Source organism: Capsicum annuum, chromosome 6 (genome assembly GCF_002878395.1).
Source record: "Capsicum annuum cultivar UCD-10X-F1 chromosome 6, UCD10Xv1.1, whole genome shotgun sequence".
Classification (NCBI taxonomy): Eukaryota; Viridiplantae; Streptophyta; class Magnoliopsida; order Solanales; family Solanaceae; genus Capsicum; species Capsicum annuum.
The window spans coordinates 43,771,405-43,785,642 of NC_061116.1; the positions used below are offsets into that span (position 1 = coordinate 43,771,405).

General features: G+C 34.4%; 1 protein-coding gene across 1 annotated transcript; it reads right to left on the reverse strand.

Annotated features, from left to right (window-relative positions):
• Positions 1-2,739: 2,739 nt before the first annotated feature.
• On the reverse strand, positions 2,740-10,402 carry LOC124899477. Its single transcript, XM_047414370.1, has 4 exons — positions 10,388-10,402; positions 4,048-4,134; positions 3,400-3,846; positions 2,740-2,826 (listed from the first exon to the last, which is right to left on the reverse strand). Exons 1-4 carry the CDS (start codon positions 10,400-10,402, stop codon positions 2,740-2,742), a joined length of 636 nt encoding a protein of 211 aa, XP_047270326.1.
• Positions 10,403-14,238: the final 3,836 nt, after the last annotated feature.

Consider the following 14,238-nt stretch of genomic DNA (forward strand, 5'->3'; position numbering starts at 1 on the left):
AATTACCTTTAAAATCTAGCACGCACGATCTCAACATGCCCTCGAGCGTCTGAATGGTGCATTCAAATTGGTCGTCTTTCTGCGGATGGAATGCAGTGCTAAGGTTCACCTGCGTACCTAAGCTTCTATGGAATGATTTCCAAAACTAAACTTTAAATGGGGAACCTATGTCTAAAATAATAGACATCGGGGTCCCATGTAGGCGGACAATCTCTTTTACAGATAACTTAGCATAATCTTTGGCCATGCTGGTAGACTTAACAGGAAGAAAATGGGCAGATTTCATCAACTGATCAACTATTACCCAAATAGAGTCATGTTTCTGGTAAGAAAAAGGTAAGCCTACAATGAAATCCATATTAATAGCATCCCACTTCCATACAAGAATACTAAAGGTTTGAGATAGGCCACCGGGTCTCTGATGTTCCCCTTTCACTTTCTGACAATTAAAGCACTGTGCCACATATTCTGCTATATCATTTTTTACGTCATTCCACCAGTAGATTTCTTTAAGATCGTGATACATTTGTGTAGAGACAGGATGGATTGAATAACGAGAGCAATGAGCCTCAGCCATAATCTGTTGTCGTAATCCATCTATATCAGGTACACATAATCTACCTCGACACCTTAAAGTTCCATCACCTGCTAGTTCAAATGTTGTGATTTGATGTTATTGAATTCCTTATTTATATTGGAACAATAAGGGGTCATCATACTGCCTCTGCTTAACTGATTCCACAGGTGATGACTCGGCTATATTAAGTACTACAACGCCACCATCTTCGGAATCCAAAAGGTGAATGTCAAGATTGGCCAATTTATGAACATCTTTTGCTACTTCCTGCTGAACGGGTGGCAGATGCACTAGAGTACCCATGGATAGTAGACTAAGAGCATTAGTTACAATTTTTTCTTTACCAGGATGATAGAGAATGTTGACATCATAATTCTTCAGTAACTCTAGCCACCTCCTTTGCCTTAAGTTCAACTCTTTCTGCTTAAATAGGTATTAAAGGCTCTTATGATCAGTATAGATATCAACGTGCACTCCATATAAATAATGGCGCCATATTTTAAGCATGAATACCACAACTGCAAGCTCTAGGTCATGAGTGGGATAATTTCGTTCATGTCTCTTTAATTGTTGAGATGCATACGCTATAACTCTTCCATACTGCATTAGGACGCAACCCAAACCAATACCTGAAGCATCACAATACACCACATATCAATCTGCTCCCTCTAGTAAGGCCAACATAGGTGCAGTGGTTAATCTATGTTTTAAATCTTGGAAACTTCTTTCGCAAGAATTTGACCACTGATACTTAACCGCTTTCTACGTTAATTTGGTCAATAGAGCAGAAACAGAGGAAAAACCCTCCACAAATCTCCTACAATAACCATCTATCCCTAAGAAACTATGCACCTTAGTAGGAGTAGTTGGTCGAGGCCAATTCTTCACAGCTTCTATCTTCTAAAAATCCACTCTAATGCCTTCCCCAGATACTACTTGACCAAGAAAGGCTACCGAGGTCAACCAAAACTCACACTTAGAGAACTTGGCATACAACTGGTGCTCTCCCAGTATCTGCAATACTAACTTCAAATGATCTGCATGCTCGACTTCATTACTTGAATATATCAAAATATCATCTATGAACACAATCATGTACATATCAAGGAAAGGCTTAAAAATCCTGTTCATCATGTCCATGAAGGCCAGAGCATTGGTTAGTCCAAATGACATGACAAGGAACTCAAAGTACCCATATCTTATCCGAAATGCTATTTTGGGAATATTTGCTTCACAAATTCTTAATTGATGATAACCGAACCTCAAATTAATCTTTGAAAAGTATTTAGCTCCCTGTAATTGATCAAATAAATCATCTATTTGGGGGAGAGGGTACTTGTTATTTATTGTCACCTCGTTTAGCTTTCTGTAAGGTATACAGATTTGCAATGTGCCATCTTTCTTATGTACAAAAAGAACTGGCATACCCCAAGGTGATATATTGGGCCGAATAAAACCTTTATCAAGCAAGTTCTTTAACTGTTCTTTTAGCTCTTTCAGTTCTGCAGGCTCCATTCTATAAGGTGGAATTGATATCGGTTGCGTACCAGGATCCACATCAATACCAAAATCGATTTCTCTAATAGGAGGTAATCCAAGAAGTTCATCAGGAAACACATCTGAGTACTCATTCACCACTAGTACCGATTCTAGAGTTGGTGTCTGCTTCTCATCCTCAATGTCTTTTACTTGGACTAGGTGATACAAACATCTCTTTGAAATAAGCTTTTGTGCCTTAAGAAAGGAAATAAACCTCCCTTTAGGCACCATAAAGTCTCCCCTCTACTCTAAGGCTGTCTCTCTTGGGAAATAAAAATGACCTATCTTTGCTCGACAATCAACTGTGGCATAATAGGAGGATAATCAATCCATTCCCATAATAACGTTGAAATCAACCATTTCAAGTTCAATCAGATTAGCCAATGTAGCACTACCACATACTATCACCACACAATCATAATATACTCATCTAGCTATAACAGAATCTCCTACTAGAGTCGATACTGCAAATAGTTCGCATAACAACTTTAGCTCTATTCCGAACTTCTTAGAACGAATGGAGTAACATATGACAAGGTAGATCCTGGGTCTATCAAGGCATATACATCATATGAAAAGACAGTTAAGGTACCTGTAAACACATCTAGAGATGCCTCTGAATCCTATCGACCAGCTAACGCATACATACGGTTTGGACCTGATCTCGAACTAGGCCCTCTGCCTCTACTAGATTCTCTGTCTGCTGATGCCTGAGGATCGCGAGAAGAAGAAGACACTGATGAAGAAGAATCTTATGCAGACCCTATAGGCTGTGATCGATCACCTCTACTTTTACCTCATAGATGTGGATAATTACGTACCATATGACCCTCTACACCACGCCAGTAACATACATTTGAACTACGATGACACTCTTCTCCATGTGGTCGGCCACACTGCCTGCAAGTAAGTTGAGGTGGTAACCCTCGACTTATGCCCCTCTGAGGTCGTAAGTCTGGTGCTCTAGAAGTATGGCTCTACTCATACCTACGCCTTAAGAACTAAGTTAGATCATTAAATATGGAGCGCACAGTTGACTGGTCTGCCTAGGTGGCCCTCTGCTAGTGGTAGCTCCACCGCTTCCCTGATACTGGCTGGTCATCCTAGCTCTTTTACTCTACTCCTTTTTCACTATCTATTTTATAATTACGTTGATATTCCTCTATCTGTTGAGCACGTTCCATAATACTTTCTATATCCAAGTCTTTGTTCATAGTAGCAACAGAAAGGAAGTCCTTCAAAGGACTCGCAAGGCCATTCACAAAGCGATGAATTCATTTTACCTGTGTGCTGACCACCTCCGGAGCATATTTGGACAACTTTGTAAACCGCAAACAATACTCCTTGACACTAAGATTACCCTGCTTTAGAGATAGGAATTCGTCCATCCTTGCCTCTCTGAGCTCTAATAGCATGAAGTGATCTATGAAGGCTTCTGCAAATTCTGTCCTGACCACTAGAGAAGCTTCCTGACCTCTCGAGGCAACCCACATCTCATACCATTTAACAGCAATATCTTTCAGTCGATGAGCGGCCAATTCAACTGCATCTATATCTGAGACCCGCATCACCTTACAAATTTTATACGCCTCATCAATGAATTGTTGAAGATCCTCTGTAAGCTTAGAACCTGTGAATTCTGGTGGATTCATATGGAAAAAATCTTTGATTCTAGATTCAACTATCCCTCCCTGAGTGGAAATATGTACATCCACATTCTGCCGTTGGGCCTGAGCGGTGACCAACTATGTAAGAAACTGTATCTCTCTCTTAATATCTAAGTCTGAGGCACTTGGTGACGGGATAGGAACTACCTATTGGCACCACTGGAGGTACAAAAGCCCTGTAGGTCCTTCCATTTTAGGCATTTGAGAACCTGTAAACATTGAACCCAACAAACTTTCTTGAGTCCTATTCATATCCATAATTACAGGAGATTTCCCGATAGTGGTTGTCTCTTGAGTAGTTCTAGTAGGGACCTGCTGGGCTGCATTATCCTTTTCTGTAGCAGACATGGTCTGTATCACAAATAAGCAGAATAAGGGTCAGAAGTAGCTTCCTACAACTTAACTCTATTGCACGATCTAGATTATATACAAAGGTCAAATTCCTACATACCGATGTAGTCCCTTAGTTATCAAGGTGGTGCGTAACACATCGATAAGTGAGGTCCTACGAGACATGGCTTCATATACTTCCTAGGACACTTGAACCTAGGTCCTCTGATACCAAGTTTTTCATGCCACAAAATGATAGTGATGGACAAGAACCGTATACACTTACTCTACATCCACTTTTTGATGTACACGAGTTTATAAGATAATAAAGGATAGGATTTTCTATAAGCGTTACATAAATACATGAGGGAGTTACATTGACAAAACTATTCAATACTACATGGTGTCCATGAAGCCTCTAGTTAATTTAACACACTATACTACAAATGACTAGTGGGAATTAGGCCCGTCATGCCCAACCAGAGACCTGTGCATATAATCAAGAAAATACTAGGCAAAAACTGGCTCCAGAGAGAGTTGGAGCTCACCAAAATATCAGCTAAAACAAAGATAGAGCCTAACGTGGACGTCTGCTATCCTGAGGGTCTAAGCCTGCATTGACAAAATATGGTGAACCCAAGACGTCAGTACATAACCAACATGTAATGGTATGACAGAAGACAGAATAACATCTAGACAATTACAGAAGCTCATATGAGTCAGATGATAAAGTGAAAAATGTATGAGCCAACAAATAACACATATACGAGATGAACCTCTAACTTATGCACCAACCTTATTAGCATCATGTATATATAATATTTAGAAAAGAATTCATCATAACATAGGACCTATGCTTTGCCTAAGTGATGCACTTATCCTAAAAGTCGTACAAATGATTACAAGATGACCTTTCGAAGGCAATCTGAGGCAAGTATAAAGCATATGTTTCTCACATACTCATTGCTATGATCCTATATATGTAACTATAATCGCAGTCTGTATCCAGGTACTCCCCACCCAGGGGCTCTATGAGGGTCTGCCCGCAGGTTATATATGCCATATATTGGCTCGAGTCAGGGGAAACAATATTCCCACTGACTTCAAATATAAATGATGCCACAAAGGTGGGTACGCCCAATGGTTGGGCTCGTTATAATGGTCTGGAATCGATCCTATGCACAGAATCACATCGAGCGATATGCCAATCCAAACCTATGTACCCTCCCATCATTAAATGTTTATCAAATAGTGCCTTGGAGGCCTATAACATATGAATTGTCAAAGAAATCCCTTAGCTAACATATACCGGTGCAACTATGCTATTACCATTTACTCTTACTTTTAACGTGCGGTATATCTAGGCTGTGGCCTAAAAACTTCCAGAAGAGAAACTTATGATAGTACGAAAATATCATGGAACTTAACACAAAGGGGAAAATATAGATACTTATAAGCTTGACGGTAGAACGAAGGAATGAAATATAAGGCAATATAAAGATTCTATTCTCGTATTTCATGAGAATTATACTAACATTGACAGGAGGAGGTACATGACGTAGGGCGGTGCCTTAGCGGTGAGGTAAGGCTTAGCTTTACATACCTTAAAGCTTTATTAGCTATGATAGTAATTCGAGTCTCAAGTAATTCAACCCACAATATTGAAGTCTTTAACCTTCCAACCACTATTTCCTGCTATCCAATACACAATTCACTAGCTACAAGAATAACATATATGTCCATAAGTAATTCGCAGGAGCATTTAGTAACTTATTCCGATAATCTCCACTTATGCCCGAAATTAATTGAACTTCTAATCAAGAATTTGGAGTAAGCAATCGATAAAAAAAATTCCCAAAAGCTACTCTTTAAACAAAATTCTCCATTTTCTCCCCCTTTTTCATCCATGAACCCAATTCAAGTAGTAGTGCAAAGATACAAATTAAACATCTCCAAGATACTTATTTATAGTCAAATTCAAGAAAAGGGTAGAAAATTTACCTTCTAAATTTCAACCCCAATTTTAGGTTATTGAAGTCGCCCTTCAAAGATCATTTCAAAATTATCATGAGAATTCTTTCCTCCCTTCCTCTTCCAGTGAATTCACTGATACCAAGAGAAGGAGATGAAGTCGAGTAGTACTCCAGCTACCGCCTATGTTTTCTCTTAAGGTTTTTATTTTGATTCTCCAAGGTAATAAGGAAAATAAAGAAAACAAAGGAGTAACTTCACTTTTTGGTCTCCTGGAATTAGTTTCCAGTGAACAAGGAAATAAATGGACCCTTTTGTTTAATGCTAGATTGATGACATTATTAAATGGGGGTGGACCCCACTACTAGCACACTTAAATTACATAATTAACAATACCCTCAAACTCAAGTCCTCCCCTTAAACGTAACAACATATAAATACTACATATAAATGTTTTCTATTCCAATCACTATCCTTTTGTACCTCAATTATCATTATAAGTCAAAGTTGCACTTAAATTGTTAACTTAACTCAAAATTTCCTCGAGGAGCTACACTTTTTCATTCAATAAATTTTCAAATCAAAATTCAAAGAACCTTATAAGCAAAAAAAATTTCAATTCTAACGATGATTTTCTTGATCAATATGCTTAAGCTTTTCCATGTAAGAAAAGCTACTCACTAAGGTGTAACAAATTGCAAAACAACAATGCCCAAATATCTTCCTTATCCAACCAAAATCATTTATTTGAAAACCTTTTGAATTATACTCACCATAAGTCCAATCTATTCTAAATATGAAAGTATACCAAAATCTAGAATCAATCCACCGCTATTCCACAATATAACCATTATGAAAATCATACGCAAATACACCAACATCCATAATACCCACAAAAATCAAATTTAGCCCAGCGATATACTCTAAATGACTCCAAACATAGAATTGGCATAGCCGATCCACCACTAAGGAAACATATATGGGTTAGCAATATCAATAAATCCATCAAAGCTCACTAATCATATTAAGACTCAATGTCAAATAAATAAACACATAGGAGAATGTAGAACCACGATCAATAATTACTAAACAAGCCAAAGGAGTGCCAAAATCATACATGTGGCTACTACATCATAAGATCCTACCTCGAGTCCATCCTGTCGAATATGCCACTAAGATATGTTATCTCCTGGATTAACTAGTGTAGCATCCCTCTGTGTAAGATGTGGATATTCCCTCCTATAGTTCTTGAGATCTCCATATAAGAAGTAACCCAAAAAAGTAAGATCCTATTGGGATAGGCCAAAAGAACTTTATCGACCATCATGATCTAACCCTCTCCAAGCATAACTACAATCCTGCTCTGTACCTAGCATATCTCCATAACCATCAAATCTATAAGGTTTCTGATCCACAAGCCTTTCATATATCCATACAAACTCTTTTAGAAACTCTTGAGCAAACTGATTCCATGAGAGAAGAGGTGATCAAACTGGTCTACTCTTTATCAAATTCCTCTACCACTATCTAGCTGGACCAAAGAACTAAAAGGCAGTGACATTCACTTCATTAGAATCTACCCAACATGTACAACCTCTCGCAATAACCAAAAAATAATAGATAAGCATCGAATCTAGGATCTTCATCAAATCAAGGAGAATTTATCCTCATGAACTTTACATACCTACTCTGTGACTCCATAGACGTAGAGGATAAGGTCATTAGATATAGATCAATCCCTAGTAATAGCTCATCAACCCTAGGAGAATATGTAGGAAATGTGCATCTGAAGCCTAAAGTCCCAAAGTAGCATGTTTAATCAAAGTAGAAGTCACTCTCTTAATGATACCTAACACTCGTACCAAACAATCTTCGTTCATAGGTATGGTCACAGATGGTGTCTGAACTAGTCTTACCCCTCTATCTCAAAAGACTTATCGCTAGTAGCAACTTTAGAACTTGAAGATTAAATCTCGACCTAACCTTTAGCTGGTATGGATATTCCAATCTGATCTCTACTATACCACGCATGAAAGGCACAGGCTTTGTGACTCTAACTAAGGAAAAACATATGCTCACTATCTGTGAGAGAGTGAATAAGAGATGTTTGAATTATACAAGGTCATAGATGTATGAAATAGAATAAAAAATGGATATCTCTTAAAGTCATGTAGCCTCTCGAAGATAGGTAAAGAATATCTCTGCATCGATCTGCAAGACTCTACTCAACTCGACTTGTACTAATGATACCAATAAACCTAAAACTCTAATACCAATTTGTCATGATCTAAAAATATGTGATGGCTGCCTAACCCACCCCAAAAAACACAATTTAAGAAAAAAAAAGTGGAAGCAGAAAGAGTAGATTAATCCTAATTTATATAAATGAGACTCAAGTCTTCAAAATACTACCCAGATTTGGTTGTCATTAATACAGGACTCTAATATAGATTAAGATTAAGTAATCATCTAAAGTATCTTAAATGTGATAAATGCATAAGATAAAAGTATGAAAATTTGAGAAATCCTAAAGGTCGGTTAGTCACTACCTCAATCTCTGCAATACCAATATGACTAAGCATAATCTATAATTTACCGCTCCAATATATACCTGAACAGGGTGCATAAAAATAAGGAATAAGAAAGAAAACTAAGGGTGAGTACGAAATCAGTATACTCAGCAAGCATTGTTGATAATCAAACCTAATCCAAACCAATGATGATATCCACCACAACCTAACTCCCTAAGGTTTCTGCAAATATATCTATAGCCATTAAATTCTCCACTTTATCCTAAGAGGTTACCCAACACAACATTCATAAAATTATCTACAAATAGGGTAGACACATAAGTCTAAGTGAGTCAACACTAGCCATTTTATGATTAACAAGAATAGAAAATAATTATAAAAAAGGATTATTAACATAGTATAACAGGCTCAATTATCATATTTAATAATTAATATATAATAGAGTAGTGAAAGTGTACATTTGTATGTCATATTATCACTATGTGAGACATTACATGTCTAACTCATCAAACCATAGTCATGTCCTACGTCTCATATATATCTCAACTCCTAAATCAACCAAGAAGTAAAATAGTATAAATATTCAATATACAATATGACAAAGAAGGTTCAATCACAATAGTTAACTATAAAGTAAGCACCCAATGACAATATCAAATCATACCAAGGAAGTGTCATGCAAAACAAGTGATTCACTACAATATGGTGATGATGATGAATGATTAAAATCCATCGTGTGACTTTTTGTATACATCTATTGATCCTCAGTACTCCCAAGATAGGACCCATGGGAGGTTTGCAACCTATATACTCTTATAATCTCAATCTTATATCTTAAACCAACCTTACCAGCACGTCTTCAATATAGGCATTTTACAAAGTGTATCATTTTCTTAGAAAATTAGAATGTCTCACTATTACCGATGCCTCATGAATATGCATGTGTGATATGAGGATGTAATCCTCACAATCAATTAGTATAAAGATCAAAATCCATTCAATACATGTATAAGTAAGCTCAAGATCAACTCAACATATCAATAATTCATGATAACATTTTTCACTTGGCACCACAAGAATAAATAGTTACGTAGTCATCAATATTATTGTGTCTAACCCCTCACTCAGGCATTCCTATAATGATAATTCTATTAAATGCTCAGATAAGACCTACAATATCAGTTCGACCCCCACTCAGGAGACATAATAATACATAAGGCATTTAATATACAAACATGACCAATAGCATTAACTCAAGCCTCCATTCGGACATCATAATTATATATATTCTCAAATGAAAAGCAATATAAATGTAAGCCCCTACTCGTACATACAATTATAAATAATTACTCATCATAATGAAGTTCACATAGGCCCTTACATGGAAAATAAAAAATAAAAAACAATCCCGTTAACAATAAATCGGGGATAACCCAAACCTAGCTTGTTTTATACATTAAGCCTCATAAACTATTACTAGTCTATTCATACTCTAAATATCCTCTAAATCTCAATCATTCCATCAAATAACGATAATAAATAATCATCCCATAAAAAGTGGCTAAAAGATCAGTCATTACTTTAAAGTTGGTAAACACAATTCAAGCTCTAAATTAGGTATCCACTATCAATATTGTTCAAGATCAATGAGCTAAATATCTACAATCTATTCTAATTATATTCACAAGTATCAAGTCTAACTAAGATAAGTAACTAGATATCTATAACCCATAACAAAACTTCAGTATCCGTTGAGATGCTTGTTATTTCACCTGAGCAGGACCCATCGTTTCATAAAATACAAACAAATAAATATGCAACAATAAACACATCAGAGAAAGAGAAGGTACTTCTCAACTTGTATTTCAAGAATATTTGCAAGCCTAAACACAATCAAAATTATTAACTGAAATCTTTACTCCCACGAATCAATCTCAAAAGTGTCCAATCCAATCAAACATGACATCTATAAGGCAAAAGGAGTCCAAAGATTTTCATATCAATAAAAGTTTGATCGGGATCTAAAAATGGTTCAAAAGTTGAGTTCAAAAGGAAAAAAGTAGAATTAAAATTTTATTTTGAAAATACATTTCCCACAACATTAGGAACCGACAGTTGAAAATTCATGCAAAAATAAGGTCTAAAATGAAGAAAAATTATTTTTAAGTGTTACCAAAAAAATCTTTAAAATCGAATCTAAAATAAAAAATTTGAAGATGATTTGTTATGATATTACTTAAAATGATACATATAGGGTTTAGAAACCCATCAACAAAAAAATCTCGAAAACTCCTTTGAAATTACTCAAATTCGAGCTCTCAAACTTCAAAAATGATGAAAATAATGGAATGAGGTTTTAAATCTCAACTTTGGTTAGGAATCATAAAAAAAAATGGATATTCTTGTGAAATAGTAAAAGTGAAGATAAAATCGCATAGTAAATAATTATGTGAGAAAAAGCATCAAGAATCGCCAAAGATAAAGCTTATTAACTTCCAACACGTCAAAAATATAAAATGGGATGAAGTCTGGAAACTATATATATTCATGTGCGATTTTCGTAGCTAAAGCCCATTTTCCATAGCTAAAATTTGATTTTTTTCTAGCTAAAGGTGTGCACCAGCAACCTTTTTCACCGACAGCTTTTATATTCACTAAAAAGGTCATAAATTCCTCATACGATAGTGCAATGCACCGATTCTTTTTCCTATGATTTCTAAATAATGATACATATGTACTATTTTAGTTGAAACTCAATTTTTATGCATGTTTGTCCAATAAAATATTATTTTTATCATTAAAGAATTATTTTATGATCCGCAATAAAAACTCTATTATGAATTATCGAAAATATACCAAACTCTCCAAATCAATCCTATAATTCATGCATTATATTCTAGAAGTTTTGGAATAATTTTTTAATGTTTAAAATGAATAATGAACCTTTTTGTTGATCAATTTTACTTAAACAGGGTCAAAGCACCCAATATATTTAAAAATCTTTTCAAAACTCATTTAGAACCTCCCAAACACAAACCACATATGCTAATAGCTTGACAAGAACAATCCAAATTCAGTAAAATCATCAAATTTATCAAAAAAAACCATTTACAATAAATTCACTCCTAGAAACCTTATAAGATATTTGAACTAGTTTCTGAACGGAGGGTCAAAATAAAAAATAAAGATTTTGAACCCAAACCAATCCTACTACAAACCCAAATTCGACATTTTGAATCTAATGGAATTATCAGAATCTCCATTCGATGCTCAAATCATGAAATATTGATCGAAGTCAAACTAATCCTTTTAAGGATGTTCAAAATCAAAATCTAATATAAACCACTTCTGAACGCATGGGGGACCATTCCAATAATTTACACAACTCATAAATGATATAAAGCAACACAAAAAAGGATAAAATCATCAAAACATAGAAATTTTCTATGCTTTAATACGAGGGTCATTACAACAAAATACAAAATACCTCTTTAAAATACAAATGTATCAATGAAAAATAGAATACAAATACAAACAAGATGAAACCACAAAATTCCAATACAATATGCAGTAAAATATAAAAAATTCAAATACAAAATATTTCTTTAGTATACATGTGAATCAATCAAAATAAAATTGTATAAAAACATATAATTTGTATTTCGATGATTTCATTTGTATCACCTAATACAATTGTATCAATGAATACAAAATATAAATGACAATGCGAATACAACAATAATGAGAAATTGCGGTATTTCAATTATCATCTATGGCTTGTGCTCAGATTAACTGCATTTTTGCAAATACAAAAAAACTTAAAATATTAAATAGAACCTAAAAAAATACAAAAAAAAAAAAGAAAAAGGGAAAAAAAAAAAAAAAGAGAAATAGGGGTTAGACATAGAAGAGAGAGAGAAAAAATGAAAAGGGAAAAAGAAAAAGAAAAAACTAAAACAGATAAAAATGAAAAACAAAATAAAGAAAAATAAAGGCTAGAGGTAGAAGAGAGAGAAAATAAAAAAGAAAAGAAAGAAAGAGAAAAATAAGCCAGAGAGGGAAGAGAGACAAAATAATAAAAGATAAGAACCCACTAAAATATTGTTATTTTTGTTGTGCTTGCTAATTATTTTAAAGTGTTGTCATGAGTCAAAATTAACAGTTTAAATATATTATGCCCCGTAATTTTTTAAAATTACTAACCCAAACCTGGATTTGGCCCGTAAGTAATTTTTTTTTGTATAAACAACAAAATTTTAGAGTCAAAGAACTTAATTACATTGTATTCCAAATTCCTTTTCCTCTCCCTGTTTTGGAAAAGTACATATACATGTGGACCTTACCTTATACATTAATGTAATGTATAAGGTAAACTGTTTTCCTATATTTAAGAAAATTAAATCAGCCACCATTATTCTCTAACTTAATTAATGGTAATTATTAATTTACTGATTTGGTGGAACTTTAAAATTAGTAACAGTAATTCAAATTTAAAAATTCTGAAACTTCACAACAATTGCGTTGATCGACAATTTTTGAAATTTCTCCACCTATAATTCTTGGCGAATTATTTCAAGATCTGGTTTATTCCAACCTCCAACATCAATATGAACATTGCAATTTTGTTGAGGCATTTTATTTTTGGCAGTTTGACATTGTATATGAACAATACAAAAGTGGTGGTATTGTTGTTACAGAAAGTATAACATTTTTTAGGTTGATCTCGATGATTGCTTTAGAAGTATATTGATGAAAGCCAAAAAAATAGAAGTAAATTATATCATGAAAGTTAATTCTTCACCAATTAATGTAAGGAACGATAATGGAGTAAGGGTGTATGTTGAGTTGAAGAAAAGTTTTCTAGGATTTGTCAATTATCGTCTGTGTATTTTGACTTCTCATAAGTCAAATAAAGAGTTAGAGTTTGATCACAAAACTGTATCTGTCCTTTGTGCTGAAGGAACTGAATCTAACTCTTTTGCGTTAATAGTAGTTGAAACTCAAAATCAGTATTTGTTATACGTTCCATAATTTAAAGTAAAAAACTTCATTACTGATTGCAATACAAAAATAAAAGTTGATTAACTTTACAAGGATAAAGCAACTCTGATTGTTGTAATGGCAAAGATGCATTAGCAAATGGCTTCAATACCAAAGATAAGCATTCTGACAAAAAAAAGGTATGAACCGATAATAGTTTTAAAATTTCCTATATGTTAATATTTTTTATTAGTTAATAGTTTTAAAATTTCCTATACGTTAGTATAAATTTCCTATACGTTCATTGTTCTTATAAGTTCTTAACTTAGTAGAAAGTAGAAATGTATTAAAACGGGTTATACATAGATATGTAATGTATGTGGAAGTTATTAGTTATATGTAATTCCCCGAGAGTATACCCTGGGTGCCACACGGTGCTTACAGTCCTGAGAGAGCACAAGCTAACCCATGAGCTGGTACCTGTTGTGAGCACTGAACAAAACTGATGAAAAAAGGAACATGTGCAAAATTTAACTGAAACGCCATAAGGTTTTAATAACGTTAATCAATACAAAATCATGAAGTTAACATTTGAAAACATACTAAAAAGCGAGCTAACTGACTGTTCTAGTCTGAAAGCCTC

What these genes read in the sequence shown, in the direction of transcription:
- LOC124899477 (XM_047414370.1), bottom strand. An exon ending in CCACTATCGGGAAATCTCCT is followed by an intron (nt 3,847 to 4,047) that starts GTAATTATGGAT and finishes GTCACCGCTCAG; the next exon opens with GCCCAACGGCAGAATGTGGA. An exon ending in CGGAGGTGGTCAGCACACAG is followed by an intron (nt 2,827 to 3,399) that starts GTAAAATGAATT and finishes CGCGATCCTCAG; the next exon opens with GCATCAGCAGACAGAGAATC.